The sequence below is a fragment of the Vicugna pacos genome, chromosome 4, assembly GCF_048564905.1.
Source record: "Vicugna pacos chromosome 4, VicPac4, whole genome shotgun sequence".
Taxonomy (NCBI): Eukaryota; Metazoa; Chordata; class Mammalia; order Artiodactyla; family Camelidae; genus Vicugna; species Vicugna pacos.
The window spans coordinates 69543140-69570180 of record NC_132990.1 but is presented as its reverse complement, the minus strand read 5'-3'; the positions used below and the strand labels follow the sequence as shown (position 1 = coordinate 69570180).

The following is a 27041-nucleotide window of genomic DNA, read 5'->3' as shown; positions in this document are numbered from 1 at the left end:
TTCCATCGCCCCCTTTTCCGCTCTTTCAGCCATATTTTTGCATCAGAAAGTGGGCACGACGGGGTGGTCTCTTGCTCTGTTCCCTCCAGCTCCCCCGTGTCGGCTGCAGGGTGACCGCAAGGCAGCTCTGCCTTCAGTGCTGGCAGGTAGCTGTGCGAAGTTGTTCTGACTCTTTTGCTGCTGTTACCAAAAGCAGCGTGGCCCCTAATTGGTAGTGGGTTTATCAGGTCTGTCTGGTGAGGGTGACCAGCTGGGCCCTGCTTTCCATGTGGCCCAGGCTGGCCCAGAGACAGCTTCTGATGGAAGGTTAACAAGGCCAGGCTTTGCTCCTCTGAACAGACATGTTCGATTTCAAGAGGAAAAACTTGCCAATCAAAAAAGAAAAATCAGAATCTGGAAATTCATAAGGATTGAGTTGAAAATCCAGGCAATTTCTGATCAAGCATTTGATGTTGCCTTCTCAGGTAGTATTCCTCTTGTTACAGGGAGCTCAGCGCCAAGGGCAGGTCTCCTGATGTGCCCTGGAGGGGCTGAGAGATGTCAGCGCCAGTTGAAAATCCAGGTTCAGAATAGCAGTTTGCTTTCTAAGTGCCACCACGTGATCTCCATTCAGCATGAGTTAAGGACGCCGATGGAGGGCCAGGGGCCGTGGTGTCCTCCTCCTGCTGGGTGTTGAGCACTTTCACAGGAGTTTGAGCACATCTTGTGGGCAAAGAGTAGTGGGGGACAGAAGAGGGCCGTGAGGCTGAATTGCTCACCATGTGCCAAGCACTGTGCCGAGACCTGGAGAAGTGGGTCTGTGTTCCAGCTCCAGGTACCATGCTAGGCAGTTACCACAGGTTAGCCCGCTTAGTCCTTTTGGCCACCCTGCTGGGTCTCAGGTTGTATCCTCTTGCAGAGGAGACAGGCTCAGAGAGGTTGAGGACTTAGCCAAGGTTTATAGCTCAGAAGCAAGAGGATTCAAAGCCATGTTGTTTATTACCAGACCTCAGGTCATGCCCCAGCTCTGTGCTGAGAACATGGCAGTTTCCTGCTGGGTTTGTAGTGACAGGGTCAGTGCAGCAGCCTGGGCAGGTGGCTCAGGATCCTAGGATGCTGAACCACAGGGAAGGCCTTGTCCTAGTTCCCTTCCAGATCCCGGGCCTTCTTTAATGTCTCTGGGCCTCAGTTGGCACCAAGACAAGAAAACTGGTATCCTGCACCCCATGTGGACTCTGTGCACCAAACCCACCATTAGACACCAAAGGCACACTGGGCGCTTTCGTAGTGTGTGTGAGGGATTAAGATGCAGGATGAAAACTGGGCATGTGTAGGGGTCAGTATTGGGGGTGTCAGGAGCCAGTCCAGCCCCCAAAGACCAGGGGCAGAGCTAATACTGGGACTCTACATCAGTTAGGTTACTTTAGGTTGCAAGAGACATAAAACCCAAAAGAAAAATTGTTGGCTCAGACCAACTTCAAGTATGGCTTGATCCAGGTGTTAAGTCCCATCAGTCAGACCCGTCGGTCAGACCCAGTTTTTTGCTGCACTTCTTGGCTTTGCCTCCTCTGCTGCTGCCATCCTCAGGCAGGTGTTCCCTTTCTGGTGGCAAGATGGCTGCAGCAGCTCCAGACAGTGTCCTTGCAGGTGCAGGACCAGCAGGGGAGAGTGTCACTTATTGAACCAGCTGTGATCATATGCCTATCTCAGAACCAGTCATGTGGCCAAGGGTCTTCTGTGTGCCACGCGTAGGGCCCTACCCACAACACATACCTAAGAAGTGAAAGAAGGGTAGTCCCTGGAGAGGAAATCAAGAGACTGTTATCAAAAGAAGGGCGAACAGATTAAACTGATACATGTATGCACAGAGGGCAAACCGGAGACATTGTCCCAGCCCCTGTTCTCTTGTCTGATGGCAGGAAAAGGTTCACACCCAGAGCGGTGGGGATTTTGAAATCACGAAATCAAGTATGTGTGACTGAAGGTCAGGGTCAGAGGTCAACCAGGGCACCAGTAAAGAGGGACAGAAGAGCAATGGCAGATCAGTGCATGGCAGGCAATAGGAATCAGGGGTCGCAGGTGACAGGTGCAGGCACAGTTGCCTGGGACAGCTTTGGGGGAGTGGAGTGTGTTGGGTCAGCTGCAGTCCAGGGCCCAGGAGTTGACAAGGAGCCAAAGACTGAGGTCACTGGTTCAGTAGATGCTCACTGATACCTGTTCTGTACCACATCTGTGAAACAGGTGACAATGACAAGGTCCCTGCCTTCAGGAAGCCCACAGTCCCGCAGTACATGGCTCAGCTTACTCCTGATGGACGGAATCCATCTGGTGGTTTTGAAAGGGCCAGGTCTGTGCCATGTGATCATGCCATGGAGCATCTCAAAGTCCCCTTTCCGTTTGTCTCAAACTCCATCCAGTTTGGTCCTCTGGGTGGTTCCCCACCAGCATGCTCAACAGGTGCCCATCACTTCATCACTGCTGACTTGCTAGAGATCACTGCCGAGTAGATGCAGTGTTTAATTAACATCCTTGCTCTCCGTCAGCGTCAGGGACTAGGCAGGGAGCTCGTTTTCCTAGGATGGGTGGGAGCAGCCTTCTTCAGGCTGTGACTCAGATACCTGGTGAAGGTTCTGCACCTGAGAGACTAAACACAGCTGCTGTTCTAGCCTGTTCTGGGATGGGGTGGCAGCTGGCTTCATGTTAAGCCCCAGAATTCCCTGCACCTTGCCCACACAATCCCCACTGCTTTCTCTGGCTGTTTGTAGTGAAGAATTCTTGCCTTCTAAGTCACTCCTTTGGCCCAAGGTAGAGTTTCCAGAAAGGTCAGACTGAAATACACAGAGGAGTGGAAATTGGACTGGCCGCAGGAGCCTGGTGAATGGATGGAAGTGTCAAGTCCAGCAAGGCGGGAGGTCTGAGCTGGACTCTGTGCCCAGAGAGCTGTCTTTCGTCCTCCTTCCCTTGAACAGAGCTCTCTCCCAGCTCTGGCCTGTCCCCTCTGACTCTCTACTCTGGGGGGAGCTCAGCCACGGCTCTGGTTTCTAGCATCACCTTTGTTCTGGCAGCTCCAGTAACTGCTTTTCATCATCACTGCTCCACTGGCTGCAGTGTCTTAGTCTGTCCTTGGCCTTCCTCCAGCCTGCCCCACCCCAGTTCCGCAGGGCGGCAGCCCCGCTGTGCCTGTACCTCCCTCATATCCCTGGAGTCACCTGTTGCTCTCCTCCACTGGTCTGTGAGGCACAAGGGGTATCAGAAAACATCAAGTAATGAGATAGGTCGGCCCGTCAGCCCTCCAGGATGTGGGTCCCTCACCAGGATTCCCTCCCCATTCACAGACTTGACGGATGATCAGGAGAACTTCCCAGCTGCTGGGGCCCTGCTGGAAGTCAGCTCTCCCCAACCTCCTGCCCACCCCTGGGCCTGCTGGGCTGAGGGGCCTGCCAGCTCCTTCTCACCCTGAGAGACTCTGCTCAGTGCCCCCACCCCGGGCGGCAGCCCTTCTTCTCTAACACCCAGCACACAGCTCTGTCTGTGTTCATTCATTCACCAGCTCTTCGTGGACGTCTGCTCCAAGCCAGACCCCATGCTGGACGCTGGGGGAACCCAGACATGAGTGGGCTCCTCCTGTCTCCAGTGCCAGGAATGTCTTTCCTCTTCTGTTCCAGCTGACAAAATCCCATCAGCTTTTCAGGGCCCACTCAAGCACCTCTTCCCCTGGAAGCCCTCCCTGACTCCTCCAAGCAGAGCCATCCCCTCCCTGCTCTGGGCCAGCCCTGGCCCCGCGCCTGACACACTGTCCCCAGACAGGGCTACTGTCAGCCTCATCTGTGACCTTGGCACCGTCGCAGGGCCTGCTCTAGATGAGCTGCCCAGTGAGTTTGGGGCACAAAGTGGTGAGTGGTGAATACATGGAAGGCGGTGGGTCATGGAGAAGGTGAGGGCAGCCCTGCACACTCCCTGTGCCCTTGAGTGGCCAGTCAACTCAGCAGGGCAGGGAAACCAAAAAAGGGGACAGCTGTTGTTCGGCAGTGCCTGTGTTCACTTCAGGACCCCCACGTGCGGTGCCGAGCGTGAGTGACAGGCCTCCTGCGTCCCCCGAGCCTGTCTACATTCACCAGTATGACAGCAGGATCTCTTTGCCAGAGGACTGACCAGAGCCTAAAAACAGCATTTCTTTTAAGGTCTGTGCCGGAGCGGCTCGGAATCCAGCTCCCTGCCAGGGAGATATTGAGCCCAGCAGGACAAGAGCAGGAAATCTGATTCAGTGAGACCAGAGGAGGCATTTTCTCAGATTAGAATTCTCTGTGCCAAAGGTGGAGAGTTTATCACAGTAGGGAAGGGGAAATAAAACATAAAATATTGAAAATAAATTCTATCCCACAAACACAACCCTCCAGGAGAGTCAGCTCAGTGTCACTGGCAGTGCAGGGTGTCCCCACCCCGTGGCCACAGGAGTGCTGTGCCAGGAGCTGCCTGTCACGTTGTCCCCCATCAGTCCTGAGCCCTTCTGTAGACTAGATAAATGATCAGCCTGGCTGTGCTCAGGGGAAGGGATGACAAGGACTAACTGAGAGGTGGCAAGACAAGGAGGGATCAGATGGATCAGATTGGTTTTCATTCTCATGCAGACCTCCTGTGAGCCAGGCCCCTCCATAAGCATCAACTCACTAAATCTTCTCAACTACCTTATGAGACCAAGACAGTTATTATTATCCCCAGAAAGGTGATGCTCAGAGAAGTTATGCAGCTGGCCCAAGGTCACACAGTAAGTGGCAGAGCAAGATTTCCAAACCAGGTCTACCTGGTGCTAGACCCAGGCCCTTCCCTCACCATACCCCTCCCATCGAGCCTTCTGCATCAGTTCCATCTGCTTCCTAGGGTATCTGGTTGTGGCTGCCAGTAGTTTGGGGCATGCTTAGAATCCAGCAGCATGGCTTAGGGTGGCCAGGAAGGTCACTCTGTTCTGCTTCTCCTTTTACTCCTGGCTAAGGTCAATGGCTGCTGCTGAGATTTGAGACTTTGCTTTCTCCCCAGGGTGAACCTAACAGAGCCCCGGATTCCTTAACACAGGGGTAAGAACAGCAGATATGCTGCCCTTCTGAGTGTCTGCTGGGTGCTGGGCAGAGTGCTCAGGCGGGGTTTGCATTTTCTCACATCATCTTCCCCAAATGATGCAAGAGGAACCATGACTGCCCCACTTTTCATGAGGGTCAAGGGCCCTACCCTAATTCTCCTCGTGGTAGGATGGCTTCAGATTCAAAACCCTGGCCTCTACCATCCCGTCCAGCTCACCTGACCTGGGGCAGCTTGGTGGTGACGGCAGCTCGCTGGCAGCAGAGGCAGCTTGCCAGCCTCCTGCAGACTTGATCTGAGACTGCACTGACCGTGTCCCTAGTTTAGGTCATTGTTTTTGCCGGGTTCTTTTTATTGTCAGTCTGCTTAGTTCCATGTCTTCTGGAATATTCTATCTCATTTCGTTTATACTGCAAAGAATTTTTAAATGTAATAAAAGTACTAAAAGAGAATATATAACAGGGACTTCTCCCAAGGGATCGTTGATTATATCCCACTTAAAATGCAGAGTGTGATGGGGGATGAACATTGCCTGGAAGCAGTTTAAACTGAATTTCACAGGTGTTGCTGCCCATCAGACACATGGTTCCATAGTCACGGCCACCTCATGGCCTTCCTTGGGATGCCCCAGTCCCTAACCCCTTCTCGGTAGATCCCTGTTTGCACTTTCTGGAGAGGTTGATTGCAAATGTTTCCAGAGGGACAGTGGGTTAAGCCTTGGCAAGATGGTGCCTCGGGAGGCCAGGTGGAGTGATGCGATCGGCAGGAGACCGTGACCCTCCAAGTGTGCTGACCAGGGGGTAGTTCTCTCGACAGACACCAGGCAGGACGGAGGATGCTTTCACCCCAGAACTGTCTACCCAACACTTTCTGTTGCCCAAACCATGATGACCAGCTGAGAATTCCCCTTCCCCTGCTGTCCCACTATCTCTGTGATTAAAAGTCCTGAAGCCTTAGAGTTTTTTGCCAGGCAGAACTCTGAGTTACTTTTTTAGGCCCTCATTAATTCCTTTCTTCATTTATTCACCGTATCATGAGGCATGTCAAATGCCAAGCCCTGTCCAAGTCCCCAGGGTTACAAAGGAATGAGACATGTGTCTTGCCCTCATGGCACTCATTGTCTGGGAGAAACAGTGAACAGTGAACAAACCAGACGGAAAGAGAACTGCTAATGGTATAGATGTACTGGCTCAAGAGGAGTCCTGAGGATGTCTAGGGGAACCAGGGCAGGCTTCTCAGTGGAGGTGACATTTCTGCTGAATCTTGTAAGATGAGTTGTAAATCAGGTGAAGCCAGAGGAGGAGGGCATTCCAGGTAAAGAGAAGGACACAAACAAAGGAGAAGAGAGTGTGACTCCTCAGAGAAGCGGGGGGCTAGCATGGGGAAGGATGAGGCCAGGAGGCAGCTGGTGAGGGCCAGGAGCTAAACTGTGGAGGTGGACAGGGGCCAGGTCTTGGGGGAGCTTGAATCGTATCTTGTGGGTGTCAAGAGCCAGTGAGGGGTTACATTAGAGGGAATGGCACCTGGGAACATTTACTCTGGGAATTCCCACCACAGGAAGGGTGGAAGTAGGTGAGGCCACGAGATCACTAGTGATGCTGCCAGCACTTAGATGAGAGCTCATGTGAGCCTGGCCTGTGATGCTACTTCTAGGGGTGAAGGTGAGGGCAAGGTTGGAGAGAGGTCTAGGGGACCACATAGACAGAACCCGTGGTCCACTGGATGTCCTCCGTGGGAGTTATTGAGTTTCACCGTGGAGTGGCACAGGGCTGGACACAAGCTACATTTCTGTTCCTCCAGCCAGCATGCTCTAATGAGATTTGAGGCTCGGCCCGTGGTGAAAGGAATGTCTGTTGGGATGGATGGGGTCAATGGTGAAAGGCTCTGTGGAGGGACAGAATGGCTGGTTGGGAGGAGACGGTACAGTAACCTCCACCCTAACGTCCTGCTTTTGCCCCAAGGCTGGCTACTATCTGCCTTCCTTTTTCTCTTCGCTCCAGGGCCTGTAACCAGGGTACCACGGCTTACTCTACCCCTGGCCCCCTCCCAGGGTGTGCAGTGTTAGGGCTCCTTCTCTCTGGGTTGCCAACTCTTCAGCGTCCCAGGGCATTTCTGCCAAGGCTGATGCCCAGTATTATCCTAAACCAACTTTATGGGCAGCTCCTTAAAATGCAAGCCTCTGCCCATGATGGATGGAGAACATCCAGTTGTTTAGCCAGCCACTTAGGGTTTGTTGCAAACCTGCAAGAACCACACACAGGCATTTTGTTAGGCCTGTTACACCAAGGACCCCATAAATAAATAGCAGAGTGTGTCTTGGTGCATCAGGGCTGGAGTATGGGAACAGAGGCACTGCATAAATAATACATACTTACGAAATAAATACATCAGTACGCTAGTGTGTGCAGCCACAACCAAACCACCCCGAGTAACAGCCATGGAAAGCTCCGGGGTCTGCCGTGTGATTGGCTTCCATCCATCAGTGTGCATCAGCATTCGAAGTGACCTCCAGAGGGAGGGTGTCCTCCTGCACGCTGACCTTGAGGCCCTGGAATCGAGGCAAGCGGTGAGATTGCAGGTGGGCACCCTGACACACAGCTTTGCTGCCAAGGTGTGAAACCTACCACGGCCGTGTGTTCCTGCAGATGTCTTAAGGTCTGCCGCCAAGCAGAAGGCTGATTAGCACCAAGGTGCGGATGTGATGGGTTGCGCCTACAGGAGGAAGACGGCTGGCTGTGGGGAACGGGGTTTTCTCATTATGCAGACTCGCTCAGGCTTAGGAGGGAACCTATGGGTCAACTTTCCAAGTGACTCTCACCAGAGCCCTATAACTTTCAGCCTTTCACCCTGAGGGTCGGGCTGGGCTTTCAGAAAGTCGGTTTCCATCCCTGCTGCCCCTTTTTGAGCCCTGAACCCCACTGGGCATTTGGCTCCAGCATCTGGAGCTCCAACGAAGCAGCTGACAGAATGGCCGCTGGAGTGGGCGCCCCTCCCCTCGGTGTAATGGCACAATGCTGGATTTCAGTATTTTAAATGAAAAATATATGCAGTTAGCTGTGCGCTGACAATGTCCTTGAGGATTTGACAGTGAGATTTTCCAGCAGTTGGTCTTCGTTAGGATCCTGGCGGTGTTTAATAAGGCAGTCGAACTGCTGGCACCTTGGGTTCCTGTTTGTTCTCCGAGGGCTCTGGGGCTGCTGCGGTAAGCACATCGACCAGAGCTGATCATTACAAGGGCGTACGCCACCATGAATAAAAATGTCACACGTTTTCCCATCTCACAGCGGTACAAAATGTCAGTCCTGTCAAACACACGTTGCAGGGAGCTGTGTGCAGTCCGTACAAATTGGAGAGCTGCATATCCCCCAGCCTTCTGATATTCTTCATTTGAAGCTGAAGAAAAACAGTTGTTAACCTATTAGCTAGGATTTTAAACTCTGCTGAGGCAGTGGAGGGCCAGACTTTGACACAGATAGAAATGTATTCCAGGGTCCAGGAATTTTAAAACCAGGTTCTCCATCCATTTGTTCCAAGGGAAGGAAAAAAAAATACCTCTGTCTGGCGAACCTGTCTGTCTGTCTTTAACAGACACTGGGGAAATCGGGGGCTATTTCACATCTGAGCTTCCCACTTTTGCATTCTACTCAGAAAGTCTCTTGCTTTTTAGGGTGGCCTTGGGGCTCAACCTGTTAGCCAAGATACCTCTAGGTTGGGAGTTTTTCCTGATCAGAAGCATGCCATTCCTGATCAGAAACGTTGCCAGCCTTGTGGACGGTGTGACTCAGTGACGGGGAGGACGACTAGTTGGTCTGCATTAGTCAAATGCTGGGCGATGGCCTCACTGATCACTTGAGGCTGGTCCCACAGTCTTGGGTGAGCATTTACTTTGCCCTGACCATGTGGAGGCCTCGTGCCGAGAGCCCAGGGTCCAGATGTGACCAAGACACCCTCAAGAAGCCCACTGTCTTTAGGGGAGAGACAGAAGGAAGAAGCCCAGCTCCATCCAACCAGGAAGAGAGGGACGGCTTCTGGGGAAGGGAACAGAGGCTTGAGCGCTGAGCTGAATCTATCAGGAAGGCAGGTGCGGGAAGGGCACCAGCATGAGCCCGTGCATCGTGAAGGGTCATGGCACGTGAGCAGCAGGGCAGGTCTTTATAGGGCTGGGAAAGGGGCTGCTTGTGGTGGGGTGGGGCATGGAGCTGGTAGGCCAGGGACTGGGTCTTGAATGGCCTGCTGAGGACTGTCTACCAAACCGCAAGTGGACCAGGGGGACAATGGTGGTAGGGAGGGCAGTGTGGAGGCCGGCATAATCACCAGACTCCCTTTCCAGAGGTACTGTGTGATCCTATCTGTACAACTGCAAAATCAGGAGAAGATCTTTATTTTAATTTCCTAGTAGTGTACTGCTTGGGGTGGACATCATTCCAGAGATGATAAATTAGCCTTGGTTTTGCTGAGCTGGCCCTGGCCCTTAAATGCACTGAGCAAACCCTCCCCAAGTCAGGACATGGGCCTGGTGAAATGTAGGCGGCTGCAAAAACAAACCTTTCTGTGTGGTCAGAACGGACTTAGCAAGACAAAAAGCTTGCAGGATGTGGGGGGAAGAACTCCCCAGGGAGAGGGGAGCACCCTCATTCTCAGGGGACAAGTTTCAGCATCTTCCTTCTGCCACTTGTGTATCGGGTCTGATGGAAGGAGTGTGGGCTCTTTGGGGTCAGACACACCTGGGCCTGGGTCCTGGCTCTGCCACCTGCTAGTGGTGAAGCCTGGCCTGGGCAAGTCACTGAGCCATGCAGCCTCAGTTTCTTCATCTGCCAAATGGGGTTTTACCTTCTCTGCAGGGCTGTGGAGATCATTAGAGACCTCACAGGTAGAGCTCTTAACACAGGGCTTGGTCCGTAGCAAGTGCCACAAAACAACACCCCCTGCTGCTATCAGAAGGGGATTCTCCCTTCCAACATCTGGAAGCCCCTCCTAGCATCCCTCACCTCCTGGGAATGTCACCCAGGCACCCTTGATGGCATCCCAGATGGCTGCCCCAGTGTAGGTAGCAGGGCAGCCCCCGCCTCCAGCTTCTGTCTGGGCAGAGAATGGCACGCGTCAGCAAGGCTCCCTGCCCCTGCCCAGCCATGGCCACATCTGCTGCCTGACCTTGGGCCACCAATGGGATGCCACCTATTCAGACGAAGCAGCTGCACCTGACTCAAAACAAAAGGCGCCCCTCCCCCGCCCCACTGCTGGCCCTCCTCCCTCCCCCACCCCACCCCCACCCCCAGCCCCCCACCCCACCCCCGTCTCTGTCCCCCAAGCGGCCGGGGTCACCCGGCCCCCTCACCGCCTTCCCTCACAGCCGCCTCACTGCTTTTGTTCAGCATGTGAACTTCCCCGTCAGCCGAGCTCCTTGCACGGGAAGTAATCAGGGATCTTGACAAGGCTTCAAACCACAAATGCCACTACAAATTAACCAGCACCACTACAAAATACTACTCCTGTCAACATCGGGGAAGAATGCGCTGCTCTTCATGACCAGACTGAGCCGCCTTTCAGCTCAGCACTCAAGCCCTGCAAAGAAAGTGCCCGGACCCGGCTGAGAGAGTGGCCTCGCAAGGAGACTCATTGGGGCGGCTGAGTTCTGGGCACCCCCTCTGCAGAGATGATGGCAGACAGGCCTGACGGCAGGCACTGTGGCTTTTCTTCGAGGGCCACCTCGGTCCCCAACACCCCCTCACAGAAGGTGCCTCGGGATGGCGAGTTGCAGGCAAATGGGAACCTCCCTCTGGAGTCTGACAACCAGGGCCCAAAGGCCGGCCCCACCAGCTTCCTAAAGTGTCATGTGAATTTGGGCAGGAGGGATCATGGCAGCGCCTCTATCCAGACTGAGGCTGACTGGGATATTCTAGGTAACATCTGGCCCGTCGAGGATGATCCAGGATGAGGCCTCTCCCAACCTCCATATCCCACAAAGAAGCACCTCTTTGCCACTGTGTGTGGGCAGGATGGAAACGTCTTCCTCAGCCATGATGGAAGTCCATCCTGTACAGCATCTTGCGAGAAGCACCCCTCCTAGGTTATAGCCTGGAGCTGAGACATACCCCTGCAGGTGCTTCAGGGCCCGAGGACCCCGGGATCCCCTCTGAGGGCCCAGGGCCTGCCTGGTGCCGTTGGCGCAGAGCTAGTGCTGGCGGACACCGTGCCCGGCCCTCTCCAGCCATCCTTGCTGACACTCTGAAGCGAAGGCAGGCATTTGATCCTCCCCAAGCAGGATCAGCTCTGTCGAGTGTGGATGAGCGGATTCGAGACAATGACAGAAGCTGGGGGACAGGCGAGGGCTGTGCCCGAGAGAGCTGGTTGGGCATTTCAAAGAAGACACTCCACACAAATATAGCTTCAATACACTCCTTTCTGGAGACCTATCAAAAGAAGCCCTCTTTTATTTCCATACCTTGCATAATAGTGGCTTTCCCTTCCTGAGGAGTAGAGGAGCCTTGCTCTCAGCCCAGAGGCCCTTTGTAAAGCCACAGAAAGCTTTGTCTTCCTTTCACAACAGGGGCCGTTTCACGCACAGGTCAGAGCATTGATGCGGTTACTAGCCAGGAGAATTAACCAGGTGAACTCTTCCCTTGTTAAACAGTGACAGAGCTTAATTGTGAGTTTTCTCTTTCACACTCTCCATTCCTGGCTGTGTACCTGGTTAGGACACATCCCTGGGACAGAGAAACCCCCAGCGTCTACCCAGCCTCCCCTTTGGGGAATGCCAGGCCCTCCCCACGTACTAGATGGGAGTCTGATAAAAAAGGGACAGTTGAGAACACGTTCAGACCCAAAGGATCTGGGACCCCCTTTGCAGCTGCCCTTGGAGGCCACTGTTCTCTGGCCTCCAGCTGCCATCAGCCATACCCCACCTTCTCCAGCACTCAGGAAGGGGAGCTGAGGGAGCCCTGGCTGCTGCCTCAGGCAGGTTGCATGCATAGCCCTTGGCCTTCAGTGAAGCCCCGTCGTCCCTGTGGCCTCAGGCATCTCTGTGCTTCTATCCCCTTCCCCAGACCCAGTCCCCACTTGGGGTCCATCCTACCTACTTTGACATTTCACCTTCTGTGTGGTCTTGGGTGGCTCCTGTCCCCTCTCCCTGAGCCTCCTTTCCCAGCGGTGAAATGGGGATGCTGATTCTGATCTTGAAAGGATGTTGAAGGGATTGACCAAGGTGTGTCCTCTGTGGGGGCTGAGGAAATCCACACCTCGGTTCCCAAACAGCCGGCCCCTCCCATGTGCATCAGGACCCCTGCCCCAACACACAGTTAACTTGAGATGAGCTCTTTGACCCTCTTCTGAAGGCCAGTCGTCCACTGCTAGATGTGACCCTGAGCCAGTCTTCGCCTCCCCTCGTCTGTGAAACGTAGTAGTGACCTTCATTCCCAGCATGAGGGTTCCCAGTGCTAGCAGGTGACGTGCTTAGGCGTTGGACACAGCGGCCCAGAAGAGCATCGGCTGTGCCCACCGCACAGGCCACCCCTGCTGCCACCCCCAACACACACTTTGCACTCTGCCCCAAGTCAGCGCCTGGCAGTCGAGCATCTTCCACCCTGCAGCCCCGTGCAGGGCGCCTGCTCATCCATGCCGCCCGCTCATCCATGCCGCCCAGGTAATTAAGTTGATATTTCAACACGGCTTCCCCTCCTGACCTTTTGAAAACAATGTGTTTTGCTGCATCAACAAATTAACTGCAAATCAGATGCTGTCCTCATAAATGTGGGTTTCATAGCCAATGAGCGTACTCACCTGGCCCACACAGCTGACAGATATAAACGCTGAGGGCCAGGCAGACACTGGCAGAGGCCAAAGGGTTCCTCTCCTCTCTGGGACTTCCATGTCAATCACGCTTTGGGGCTTACCCTCTCGTGTTCAGGTCTCCCAGCAGTCACGTGGCCAGCTGGTGAGTTGACGTCATGGAGGCCTGGGCAGGCCCCCGTGGCCAGAAGGGGAGTGTCAGTCCTTAGAAGCCCACCCATCCTCCTCCCCTCTGTCTTCTACGCCAAGGACACCAAGGCCTCTGATCTGTCCCTCCCCGCCTAAATCCCTCCCACAGAGAAATTCCACACTTCTTAGCCTGATGGTCAAGGCCTTACATCATGTGACCTGCACCCCACCCTCCGCCCGCCTCTCCGAGTTCCTGGCCTGCTCCGTCCTCATATTCACCCTCACTCTAGTCTCATTGGACCACTGTGGTTCCCGTCCCATGCACCTGAATTCTCCACCACCCCGTCCTCTAGAAGAGCCCCTCCTTCCTACCTCCACAGACTTCAGCACCCCTCTGTCCCCTGGCATTATAACCCCTGCATGAGAGTGGGGGCCCTTTGAGGGCAGGACCATGTCTTGTTCACCGGTGTGCCCCTTTGCCTGTACAAAGTATACTCCTCTTTTTGCTGAATGACTGACACACTTGCCTCGTTTGTAAAGCACCAGAAAGAGAGGCTCAAATAAGAAAGGGGAGGGTGTCAGTCATTCTTTCAGCAGTCTTTTCTCTAAGGTGCAGGTCTCTAATGACAGAGTCTAAGTTCAGAAGGGACAAGGATTAGAAAAACCAAGTCAAAAAGGATTCCAGATGGCTGGAAATTCGGGTTGACGAGGATAGCACAATGGGCTAATAAGAATCCCTGTTTGTTTTAGTTCCTGCTACTAGCTGTGTGACCTCATACTATCACTTAACCTCTCTGGGCCTCCTGTTTCCTTCCTCTACAGTAGGGAAATAATCCTCCTCTAACTTGCCTCACCAGGGTATGTGAGGCTCAAAGGAAAGAAAAGAAGTAGAAATGTTTTGAAAGGAAAATGCATCATGTAAATAGAAGAGATGATTAAAGCCCAGTCCCGTTCAGCAGTGCTTTGCTCACAGTGTACTCCTCACGTTCACGGGACTCTTCTGGGGAGATTTGTGGGTCTAAGGAAAGGACAGAGGATTGGATGGTCTCATCTCATCAGCAGGACCAGAGCCTCACACAGCGGTGATGCACTCTTGGGGCATCCTCACATCAGTGCTGGTGACTCGGGAGTTATGACCGTTTTATAGAAAAGTTAACTGAGGCTTAGATTAAATAACTCACCAAATGACAGAGCCAACATTGAACTCAACTAGGAAATGACAAAGCCAAGATACGAACACGGGTATTTCTAACACAAAGCATATGCCTTGGGAGTTTAGCCCAAATGCTCTTTACACTCTAAGAAAGATTTTTTTCCGTGACATAGGTCAAATTCCATTAGGCCATACATTCCTCAAGGACAGGACTGTCTTACTCTCCGGAATCTCCGGGCCTGGGGCCCACATAGTTGTTCCATCACCATACATGGGAGGAGACTTTCCACCTGCGAGAGCCAATCTGCTTCCTGACTACACATGACCTTCAAGAAGGCAGGTGCTTGTGTTGATCACGGAAACCCCCAGCACCCTCATCCAGCCTGCCGCAGCTCAGCTCAGAAAGTGCCAGATGAATTGTTGAACAGAACTCTTCTTAGCAAAAGACTGCCAAAGGCCCAGCCTTTTTGAACTCACTTACGAAACAGCAGTCAGTGTAGCCAGGCAACTGAGGATCACACGCAACACGCTCACTGTGCAGAGGTGCTCGGACCTCTTGATCCTCTGCTCCAGGGCTCTTCTGGTTTCTCCTCCTCTTCCTCTAGCAGTTAAGGGGCCTGAGCCCCGCTCCCAGGGCTCCCCATTACAAGCCAGAGGCCTTGCACAGGCCACTTCACCTCCCTGCAGTCTGTCTCCTTGTCTGTGGAAGGATGCGCTCCTGCACTCGGGCCGTGGTGCTGTCCGCGGGCCTTGGGGAGTGCAGGCGGGGGTGGGGTGGCCTGGCTCATGGGGATGACTTTCACTGTGTCCGGCCAGTTCTGCCATCTTCTGGGGCCTCACCTCACGCTGTCGTCAATGCCCCACATTCAGTTATTCCCCAATTCTGCTTCCTGGGCCCTGGAGCCGTGTTCTAGAAAATGGTATGTTGAGTCGATCCTTCCCTAGCTTCTCTCTTCACCCCCTCTTCCCACCACCACTCAACCCCTCTGGCTTGTTCTAATCATCCCCAGAGCACTCAGCCTTCCCCAACCTGTGTCCCCAACTGTCATGCCACCCAGCATCTTTGGGAAACTGTAACCCCCATCGCCTAGCAACCCTACTGCTCCCTTCCCTCTGAGAAGCAGAAACTTCTTAGCAGTGTGTCTACTGTGCGCTTTGCACCGAGAGAGCTGCTGTAATACACCCAGCATCCCTGCAGTGGGGTCCTCGCGCAGAACGCGGGACATTTGTACTGCATTGCCCTTTCCTGGTGTCTGAAAATCCCCTTGGTTTACTTGTAGAGAAGCTTTAGGTTGGGTGTGGTCAAGAGGCTGCTTTCCTTCCACCATTTATAAATTCAGTTGCAAAAGAACTAGCACTTCCTGGTGACATCAAAGCAAAATAAATTAATCACAGGATCTGGAGAACTAACATTTGTTGAGTTTCTATGTGTGCCAGGAAGTTTCATCCAAAAATCTTTGCTGAGCACTTACTATTTACCCAGTACTGTACTAGACCCCAGGGTAAACAGAGAAATGACATTAGTGAGCTGACAGTTACAGCCTGTGTACTGTGAATGAATACACAGTGGGCGGAGGGACAGAGCATGTGACCCATGCTGCTCAGGGAAGGGCAGGAGGGCCTCCTGGGGGAGGTGGCACTTGAGATAGACAACCAAGTGATGAAGAAGAGGCGCAAAGGGCGAGACAAAAGGAAATGGAAGGTGTTTCAGGCAAGGAGACTGTCATGAAAGCACAGGAACACCTGAGCTTTCAAGGAGAGCAAGGGGCTGAGCAGGGGAGGTGTCAGGGGCGAGATGCACCAGAGATGACATTGCAGGGCTCGTGGGTGGGCCCGAGAATCTGGCGGGCTTTGAACACATCAGGCAGCATTTTCCAGGGAATACTAACAGGTGTTACAGGGTGAGTCTGTGTTCAAAGAAATAGGGGAACTGGGACTTTTACAAAAAAATAGAGTTTTGCCTATTTAGGGTGGGATTGGTTTTTTTCATTTTAATTTTAATTATCACAATTTTAATGCTAACAAAAGAAGTAATCAAATCAGAAAGCTGGACTTAAGTGTGCGCAGCCACTCACTTCCCACTGCTAGGTGCTTCCTAAAGCACCACGGCATGGGTGCCCCCTCCAGAGATACCTTCCACAGAGGCGGGGAGAGCAGGGTGGCATTTTTGCTGCAAGAGTTGGCAGCCTTTTCTGTGCTCACCAGCACCATGAATTTGCAAAAAGAGCAAGGCAGGAGACAGCATTTCCCAGACTTGTCTGGCTAGGGAACCCTCTTCTCTTCTTCATACAGTGCATCTCCCAGGATGGTGTTTCTCAGAAGACTCCTTGGGAGATGCTGGCCTTCCACTGAGATGATTTAGGCAGGCAAGTGATATGATTGGGCATGTATTTTTTGAGTCCCCTCTGGAATAAGTGTGGAAGGTGGATTGGGAAGGGAGAGGGTGGAAGCAGGGAAACCTGCTAATGGTGATAGTTGCTGGCGTCTGCTGGCGGCACTGTGCAGAGATGATGGCAATCATCTTCTGGAATCTTCCTAAAAGCCCCCCCTCTAGAAGGTAGTGCTGTCACCTGCGTTTGCAAATGAGGAAAGTAAGGCTTGAATGGTTAAATAGCAGGCCTACCAGAACCCAGAGAGTCAGTGGAAGACTGGAGTTAAGTACGAGACTGTCTGACCCCAGGGGCCACCTCCTGAATACACAGCCACCCTGCCACCCGACTGGCAGAGAGAAATCAGAGATGCCAGGTCAGAGGTGACTAGTGATGAGGGCTCTGGAGGAGGTCACCCCGAATCAGAGTGGCTGAGAACAAGGGAAGCTGAGGGTGATGGGGGAAGTGGAGTTGGGGGTGAGAGTGGGGCACCTGGACCAGGGCAGCAGCCAGGGCACCTGCGGGCGCCATGCTCATCCCACCGAGTGGCATCCCCAGCCCCCCCCCAAGTAGCCTCCCACTGAAGAAGGGGCACTGAGCATGGCTTGGCGCACACTCCCAGCTAACGGCACAGGGCTTGGGAGGCCAGAGTGTATTTCCATCCAGATGTGCTCTCTGCACCACGAGGGACCTCAGTTCTCCATCAAGACCTTCAGTCAGCTTTCTCTGTGGGCCACACTGACAGGCCCTGTGCTGGGCACCAGGGATCCAGGGATACCTGAGACACGGCCCCTCCCTCCAGGAGTCCGGGGTGGAGAATGGGTTCTAAGACACGTTTGCTCTCTGGAGAACCGCTCCAACCAGGAGAGGCTCTGGAGTGCTGTCCAAGAGCAACGTAACAGGAGCCACACATGTGAGTCACATAAATGTTTTAGTAACTTAAAATTACGAAATGTTCTAGTAATTTAAAAAAAGTGAAAAGAGATAAGATTAACTTTAATAATACATTTAACCCAAATACCCAAAATGTTTCCTTACATATTGTCAATATAAAAAATTGTGAGACGTTTTACATTCTTTTTTCAAACAAAGTCTGAAATCCAGGGTGTATTTTACACGTACAGCACGTCTTAATTTGGACTGACCACACGTGACCACTGTAGTGGGCCATGCAGGTTAGGCTTTGGCGTAGTGATGGACCTCTGTGACCCACGGTGCTGAATGGGAGGAACCCACTGGAAGCCTCCTAGGGTTGGCCGTGTGTCCATGACCTTGGTCTAGTGTGGTCTTCTCCTCTCCTTTCTCTGTCTACCCATCTCCCCCACTGTTTAGGGCATCTACGTGGGTGGGCCATTGAGAGAACAAAGCTTAACTCTCAAGATAAAGGGTTTGAGGGGCGAGTGAAGAGGTCTGTGTGCTGTTGATTTTTATTCAGATCCTGAGTTCAGAAGCCAAGCATTTTGTACAAATTTTTTTGTTCATCAGAACTTCATTGAGCAGATCATTTTTCCCCCAAGGCACAGGGATAAATCCCTCAAGGAAATGAACATTTGAAGGAGAGTTGGGGGTAAGAGTAGGGTGGGGTGGGGCAGATACTGAGTGACAGTAGGGGATAAGTGGGAGCACTGAAGGCAGCATGTGACCTGGGCAGAGCTTTGAAGGATAAGTTAACGTTTGCCAGGCAGATGGGGGTGGGGTGGGTCACTCCACCTGCTGGGCTGGCGGAAACTGGCATGAGAGCCTGGGGCCACTTGCCAGGTGAGGGGTCTGTGTGGGGCTTGGCAGAGCCCAGGTCTTGGAGGATTTGAAATGCCAGCCCAGGGCCTTGCTGAACTGTTGCCCCAGGACAGGAGGGGGCAGCAGAGGTCTCGAAACTGGGGTGTGGCAGGGTCACAGTGGGTTTTAGAAGCCACCCATTGGCCTAAGTGGAGACCTGCTGGAGGAGGTCCAGGCAGGAGGCCCTGTTAGGAGGGGATAACAGTGATCCAGGCCCGAGGCGGAGGGGAGGGCCTCAGACATGGGACGTGCAGGAGCCGGTGACCAGCTGAGGGGGCAGGAGGCGTCCAGCACGGCCCTCGGGCTGCAGCTTAGGTGACTGGATGCTTGCAGCCGTGTGTGGAAATGCATCAAACTGTTTCCGTGTGTACTGATGTCGTAAGTTTCCACTTTAATGCAGCCACAGAGACTCCGTCCCACCCGCCCGCCGCCTCCCAAGATACAGCGCTCGAGGCCCGTGAGTAGCCGGTGGTTCTGCCCTCCCGCCTAACACTGCCTGAGCCGTGCTCCCCGCCTGACTAAACCCCGGGAGTCTGAACTCAGCCGCCTTGCAAAAGAAAACAGGGAATTGGATTTTCAGCTTCCCTCTGCGTGGCATGTACCTGAACTTGTGTTTTCTGGGCTTCTCTCCCCTTTTTCTGAATTAATTCAGTGACTTGCAGTCAGAGCTCTAGGCAGCGGGGCCACTGTGTGGTGTGTTTGCCGTGTGTGCATCGTTTGAGCAAATCTCCCAGGCTGAGCCTTGTTTCTAGCCACGAGTTTTAAAGCCTTACAGCAGCCGCCTCTTCCTCACAAAGGAGGCAGAAGCCTGGCAGCAGGGGTCTCGTTTCCACCAGATCTTGGTTTGGAAATGCATTTGATGTCCCTTCCCAGGGGCAGGGGCTACGCCCAGAGATCAGATCAGGCTGGCTCAGATGGAGACCCGTCGCCTCCTCCCTGGGCCTCACAGGGAGCTCCACCTCCTAAGTGAAGCGCCAAGGAAGGGCGGAGGAGCAGGAGGAGCTGTAACGAACTCACCAGCACCTGGGGATGGGTGGGCGCAGGAGGGAGACCCATCCGGTTTTCCTAAGAGAAATGCCTTGGGAAAATATTGGGTGTGGTTCCGTGTTTAGCATCAGTGAAGTCATTTTCCTTATAATTTCAGACTTTGGTCTTACTGCAGCCTGATAACTTTTGCAGTTTCCTTTAAAGTGGGAAACTTGCCTGGACCATTTAGTGCAGGCTGTTTATCAAGAGAAGAGTTTCTCTGTTTCTTGTTCGAAGTGGCCACCACTCTTGCAGTCAAGCAAAAGGGGTCCTGTTCCTGCCCAGCTGTAGTCATAGTCCCCCACAAACCAGAGTCCTAGCCCCTCCCACCCTTCCCGCTGCAGTGTCCAAATCCATCCTGAAAGTTGTGACGGCTGAGGGGTGCAGGTGACCAGGCTGTACTGTGTCTGTTTTTCATCCTTGGCACACACACCGAGCATCGGTTGGGTGGCCGCTGTCTGCGGGGATGTTGGAAAGTTCTGGGATGCTGTTTTCCTTTCCTTCCCTGCCATGTGTGGGAGTCAGAGGGCTGGGATGGAGGCTGGGTGATGCCTTCACCTGTGGTGGTCATGACACTGCTGTTCCAACCACGTGTGACAGACCCATCCTGTACCCCAGTCAAACCGTGATCAGTGCAGCTGTCAAGGGCCTGGAACATTTCTGCTCACTGTCATCAGAAGGAAAGCACAAACAGCAGAAAGGAACCGCTCTGGGAGACAGACAGCCGACTTCTGGGTCAAACCTTGTGTGATTTACTGAGAATTCTAGTGCAGTCATTAGCAACATCGATTTGGGGAGCAGACAGAGCCAGGCTTGAATACCAAATTGTGTGACTTTGGCGAAGTCCTGAAGCTCCCTGAGCCTCACTCCTCTCTAATGTACCCTCGTTCACGGAGGGTTTTGTGTGACAATGAATGTAGATGACATTTGTAAAGCACCTGGCACAATGCCTGGCACACAGTAGATGTTTTTATTCTTCTTACAGGTTTTTAAATCTTACAGCTTCTAAGGAATGACCCAGTTTCTTAATAACCATCACCCCCCTGGGATTTTTAGAGTCAGCACGTCATTCTACGTCCATTACCCCAGTTGAGTCTCACAGCACCTCTGTGAGGTGGGCATCGTCTCCACCAGTTTTATTTTTATTTATTTATTTTTTATTCTTTTGGTGGGGGGCATTTTTTATAATTTCACATTTATTAAAATTTATTTTTGGGAGGAGGGGTAATTAGGTTTCTATTTGTTTATTTTTAATGAAGGTACTGGGAATTGAACCCAGGACCTTGTGCATGCTAGGCACACACTCTATCACTGAGCTACACCCTTCCCACCTCCACCTGTTTCAGAGACGAGAAAACTGATGCTCGGTGACTTATCCTCGGTCCTGTAACTACACAGAGGGGTCACCAGACTCTAGAACTCCTGGTCTTTCCATCATTCCAAGCTCCCTGGACCCTCCATCTTCATTTCTATGTAGTCCATCTTAGCACAAAGTACTGGGGTAGGGCCTTCAGGTGAGAAAAGAATTAATCAGCAGCCAGCTGGGCTTCCTGGGGAATCTCTCTGACAGTGTTAGATCTTGGAAGGAGTGCAGAGGTGAAGAGAGTTGACATTTACTGAGCACCTTGTATGTGCCTAGGACTGTGCTAGACACTTGTATGTCATCCCATCTGTCCTTAAACAGCCTGGAGGAGGCAGATGTTGTTTCCCTGATTTGCAGCCAAAACTACAGAGATGATAAGAGGCCACGCTGGCCTTTGAGCCCTGCCTCTGCCCAGTCCTCACCAAGCCAAGGTCATCCAGAGGTTAGGTAGCTCTCAGAAGTCCCTGGAGGGACTTGGGATCCAAGGCAGGCAGGGAGTCCCTTGGAAGGCATGATCCAGGGCAGGACTGCTCCCCTTGGAAGAACTCGGGTCCTGGAGACAACTACCATGGGCTCCACATTGTCTCGCCTGCGCGGGGACTCGTGCAGACTGGCAGGCGATGGGGCTGGAATATAGCCACATCCGCTGGCAGCCAAGGACTTGGGAAGGCAGACATGACCCTAAGCAAAGCCTGAGTAGCAGTGGCCTCTGCCACTGCCCTTCTGTAGGAGGTGACCAGCCTGGCCCGTGGGGCTGCACCTCACCTTGGGTTATGGCGCTCTGAAGAGTTAGGGTACTGAGCAGAACTGGTTCTGGGCTTGGAAGTCAGAGAGGCCTGTCCTGGTTTGAATCACAGCTTGGCTACTTCTTGGCTGTGTGACCTTGGGCCAGACGCATACCTTCTCTCAGCCTTAGTTTTGTCATCTGTAAAATGGGATTAACAATATCTACCTGGTGGGGTATGTGGTCATATTCATGTAGTGCCTCGCACAGTCTCTGGCATGAAGTGAGTACACCCACCCCAGTTCTGCCAACCCAAACACCTTCTGCCTAGCAGGGTCACTGTGGGACTAATTTGGGAGCCCTAGAAGTTTTGTGCTTTCTGGCCTTATGTTCCCCAGTGCCCCAGGGTCTGTTCACTCAGGGAGCTCTCATGGAAGCATTTCCAGTGGGCATCACTGCACCCTGGGGGTGAATTTGGGAGCCACGGAGTATGGAACCCCTCAAGGGCCTCAAAGAAGATGGCCTGACAAGCTCCCATGTCAGGAGCCACTGGCCCCTTGCCGGGCTTTGCCAGGTCACTTAGTTGCAAATGTTCTGGGCAGAAGTGTGGCCATGGACCGGCCCAGGGTGGTGGGAGCGTGGAGACGAGCCATTCAGCCTTTCTGGAAGGAGCTTTGTAGCCTGGCACCTGTGGCTGGAGTTCAGATGTGACCAGAGGATTTAGATTTTCATTTTAAAAAGAAGAAAAAGGAAAGAGCAGAAGAAAGCCTTGCCAGTGTCCGGTGGACTCAGGGGAGAGGGCTGGGGCGCACAGGGGAGAGGCAGGCTGTGGGCGGCTGCATGTGAAGCGCTTTATAAGCTCTGTATTTATTATTTCTTGCTCACCATTAAAATCAAATGTACTCAGTGCTTTTGTATTCAATACACATTTAACCCTGCCGACTTAGATTTCTCAGGTTTTAAATCCAGTGGGGAATTGGCTGGTTTCCCAACTTTCCCCTCAAGTCCCCCTTGAACAGAGCTCCAAATCCCTGTTTAGCATTTTCTCTCCCGGCACTGCTGGGATCCAGGCGCTGGTGGGGCCAGTCGCTGTTGTGTGTGCATGTGGTTTCTTCCCTCATCCCCAGCCCCCACCCTTCCTAAGTACCCCCAGAAAGACGGATGTGATCGCTGAAATATGACGGGCCAGTTGTCTGCATCGTCTTGTGATTCAGGCTTAATTAAACCATTTTGTCTGTGTGTGTCTGTGCCTGGTTGCGGCTCTAGCTGCAGCCGTGTGTGTGTGTGTGTGTGTGTGTGTGTGTGTGTGTGTGTGTGTGAGAGAGAGAGAGAGAGAGGGAGATTCGTGCATGTGCCTTCGCCTCTTGTGTGTGCCTCTGTGCATGTGTATTTGTGAGACTGTGGGTTTGTTGGCATCTCGAGGCCTCCGTGCGTGTCTCTGGGTGGTTGTCCATGGGTGTAATTTTGTGTCTGCTTTGTCCACACCAATCAGGTGCGTGTGACTCTGGGTGTGTCTGCAGTCGCGCGGGTGGCTGTCTCTGGGTCCTCTGTGCCTTCTTCCCCCTCCCCCGCCTTCGCTGCCGCCCTCCCCGCCTGCCCCTCCCTCTCCCTGCTCTGTCTGGTTCATCATCCCTAATGAAGCAGTCTTCTCCATCGATCCTGCTGATTGCCAACCCATTCCTTTTGTTTGTTGGCGCTGAGCCATTCAGCGGCACTCTGACAGCTCAGCTCGTCTAATTAGCTCTGTTGTTCTTTTTCCCCATGTTTCACCACGTTGCAAGTTCAGTTGAAGTTGCCACAAACTTAATCCCCCCATTTCAGCCACAAGTTCACATTCCTAACCCGCCTCTATTGTACCGAGGAGCAGCTGTGTGCGAGGACAGGCGAACAGGCCTTAATGTCTGACCTTCCCGAAGCCCCCACCCCAGGACCTCCAGGCAGGGCAGCTCTGCTCCTCGGCCCCAGCCGAATGCCCCCTTTGTGGTGCAAAGTGGGGAGCACTCGAACCAGGTGATCCTGTTTACCAGCTGCGAGAGGCAGAGGCGTCTGGCTCTGGGCCGGGAAAGCAGTTCAGAGTTGGCTCGGGTTGGGGACAAGTCCATTCGTTGATCAGCAAACGGTGACTGGATGTCTGCTCCGTGGCAGGCATCATTCTAATAGCAGCAATAATAATAGCAACATTTGTATGCGCTGCTTAGATTCCAGGCAGAGGTGTTCACTTGCTTCTAAAAACCTGGCTAAGGGACCACCCTAAACCAGGCACTGAGCAGGGTGCAAGGCAAGGGTAAGACGGTCATAAACCACGTCTTCTAATTCGAAGACACCCCACCCCCAGCTTCCTTTTGTTACTGATAAGGTCCAGAGAAGCAAGGTGCGCGTTTATTGAGCCCCCACTGTGTGCCAGACCCCATGCCAGCGCTTTCCCTGTGTCATCTCATCAAATCATCACAGTAACCCCATAGAAGAAGACAGCAAGTTTGGTGGAAGGCGATTGGCTTTTACCACATCTCTGATTCCGCAGGAAAAACTTTGGTTAGATCAAACATGTGGAGACCTGAGGGCTTGATGAGACTCTAGAAAGACTTGTCTGTTACGCAGCTGGCTTCTGTAATCTGTGTTCTGAAGTCACTGTGCTGTGTGGTCCACCAACGCTGGGCGGGGGCGGGGATGGTTCTGGCCAGAGGGTGCAGGGAGTGGAGCATGTGTGTGCTCTCCTTCCCTGCCTTGTCCGCTAATCTCAGCACCTGTGGTGTTTCCTGCCGTGGTCCCTCGTCTGCAGAGGGAGTGGCCCTTGCACTGGGCTGCGCAGTTGTTTTCGCTGACAACAAAATTCGTACACAGGCTTTCCTAGCTTTCTCCTGTCCCTCCCTGGCACTGTTCAGAGATGATGGTGCCAAACTTAAAGCCAGGTAATGTTGATTAGACCAAATGAATATCCTTCTAAGGACACCTGGAAATTCTTAACCTAGCTCCCATCATGGGCTCTAATGGGAGAAGGGGGTGTCTTTTTATATGGTCCCTCGTCTTGGCTTTCAGAGGCCACAGCTCAGGGGAGAAAAAAAAAACCTTGTCTCTGCAGCCTGGCTTTGGATTAGGAAGGGGTATACTTCACTGTCAAACACACCCACCACTGACCCTCGAGCCAAGTCCCCGTGGTGAGTGACATCCAGGCTGAGCCCGGCTCGGGAGGACTGCACAGGGATGCCTGGGGAATCAGAAAGAGGATTTTTACTGCACTCTCACGCTATTAGTATTTCCTTTTCTCCCCCTCCCACTTAGAAAAATAAGCATCCTGTAATTCAGTTGTAAAAAAAAACAAAATGACACACACACCCTATAAACAGAGTCTGAGTGAAACCTTTTTGTTCTGCCAAGCCGGGTCCGGGTTCCGGGAGAAGGCAGATGGGACTTGCCATTAACGAGAGCCTCTTTGCTCTGGGTCCTGCACAGACATTATCTCACTGACCCCTCACGGCAGCCCTGTGAGGAGGAAGGTGGAACCATCCCCTACCTGCAGATGAGGAAACCAGCCCCTCGGAAGAGCCGTTCCCATCTGAGTAGGCCACGAATTCCAGGTCATGCATTGGCTGCAAATTCAATGGCTGTGTCTCTGTGACAAGCGGAGCCTTTGAGCCTGTACCGTGAAATTCCCTCAGCGTTTGTTTCAGGGCCGCTTATCTGCATCTTGAGAATGTCCCTGTGTGGCTCTTCCAACTCAGCCCTTCTTGGGGCCTTTCCCCTGTGCCCACTCCAGGTGCGCCCGCCTCGGCCACACGTCGTTAAGAGGCCGAAGAGCAACATCACGGTGGAAGGCCGGAGGACGTCCGTCGCGAGCCCCGAGCAGTGAGTACCCCATCGCTCCCTCCCCCACTGCTGCAGGAGCCCAGCGGGGCCAGCGCTTTGTGGAGCCCACGCGGCAGCCCCTCCTTTGAAAGGCTTCCCTGGAGCCCGAGCGGGTGCCTCACAGAGAGGTCAGTCGGGGATCAGGGCTTGATCTTCAGTGTGGGTTCTGCCAGCAGTTGTCACACCAGCGGGAGGCCCCAGAGGCCAGGGAGCCGGCACCCGGGGTTGGGTTTTGAGTGGTGACGGCCAGGGGGAGCTCAGACAAGCTCAGAAAAAGCTTCCAGGCCTTTTCTTATGCTGAAGATAGAGGGTCAGCAGGAGAGAGACCTGGCTGACGTGTTTAATGAGGGCCACCACCTTCCTAGGTCTGGGCTGCTCCAGGTCTCCCGAGCTCAGATTTACACCCAGGACTCTCCTTATCCACAGCCCACCCGCACCGGGACCTTTGCCCACCCACGCCTTAGCATTTGTTTTATTACGACTTTGCTTTTCTACCTCCCCTTGGCCCCAGAGCCCCTTGGGGCAGGCACTAGGTCTCATGGCCAGTACCTCACATAGGATCAGCTTAGAGTCTCTTTCTGGGTGGGCGTTGGGAGGATGAGGTGAATGACGAGGCAGGTGTACAAGCAGTGGCCAGAGGATGGAGGAGGCCTGAAGCTGCCCAGACCCGACTCCAGAGCCACATGGGAAAGGTGACACCACTTCCATCAGCCCGTGTGGCCTCTGCCCAGACAACCCAATGGCTGCACATGGGCTTCCTGTGATGCCCTAAAAGAGTTGATGAACCCATCTTGGTCTAAGGTTGTTGGGGAGAAAAAATGCCCCTGCAGTCCCTTGGGTGAAGAGGGACTCATGTCTGCCTTATTTTCAGAGAAGTTCTCAGGGAAAGGAGTTAAGGGAGATGGCAGGTCCTAGCCAGAAAAGGAGCCAAAGGGAGGACATGATTCCCAGATGTCAGGCTGTGGCCTCATGGGGTTGCTGTGCTTGAGGACTCTCTGGTTGGCCATGTGGTATCACTTGAGACTGCCATGTCGTTACAGGACCGGCCTACCTCCGCAGCCCTCAGAGCTGTGTGTGTCTGTGTGTCTGTGTGTCTTGAGAGGTGTTTGGTGATGCAGAATCTGGAAGAGAGGGCTCCAGAAGTTGGGTGCAGGTTTAACTTTTGCTGTGCACAATAGGACCGTGGGAAAGTTGAGGACTATCTCCCTGGTGTGGATTATGATTGCCCTCTTGTGGAGAAAGTGCTGCATGGCTTCAGGGTGCCCCAGACCCAAAGATTTTTCCTTAGGGGGATAAAATTAGTCACTTTTCTTTAGAGCCACCTCTTTAAAACTGGCCTAATATTTTAGACACTGTACTGGAAGACAGGGTCATGGGCCTGTAGATACTGAAATGCAAATCCAGAATATCCTTGCACTGCACCCAAAACACCCCGGACCAACACTTTCCATTCCACAGACAAGCATTACCATTTTGTGGCCGGGTTGCCAATTACAGCTTGAACTTCCTCCCCACATTTATTCACGCTGTTGCTTTTCCAGCCGTGTTAGAGGATTGCCTCTTCAGTGTTTGCAGAGACCCAGTGTCTGGCAACCCCATCATTCTGGTGATTACCAGAACTATGTCAGTACCACTTTTTGTGGGGTTTTGGTTTTTGAGTTTGTTTGTTTGTTTTTTTGCAGTATGCCTTCTTTTAGATTTCTTTTGGGGAAACATTTGGGGTTGAAATGAACCAGTGGGAGCAGAGGGAGCTAGTTTGGGGGGGCTGGCAAACTGACAGTGATAGAAAACAAATGATAGGTGATCCTGGTCCACCAGGAA

General features: G+C 53.0%; 1 protein-coding gene across 4 annotated transcripts in view; it reads left to right on the top strand.

Moving 5' to 3' along the window:
• DENND1A (DENN domain containing 1A) overlaps positions 1 to 27041 on the top strand; it is a 476944-nt gene that overhangs the window by 432057 nt on the left and 17846 nt on the right. For 2 of the 4 annotated variants that reach the window (XM_072960108.1, XM_072960106.1), the window contains exons 20-21: positions 18665 to 18721; positions 25132 to 25220. In XM_072960108.1, the coding sequence (XP_072816209.1) occupies positions 18665 to 18721; positions 25132 to 25220 (146 nt within the window). The remainder of the gene's footprint in view (positions 1 to 18664; positions 18722 to 25131; positions 25221 to 27041) is intronic. The other 2 variants (XM_072960109.1, XM_072960107.1) reach the window with 1 other exon arrangement.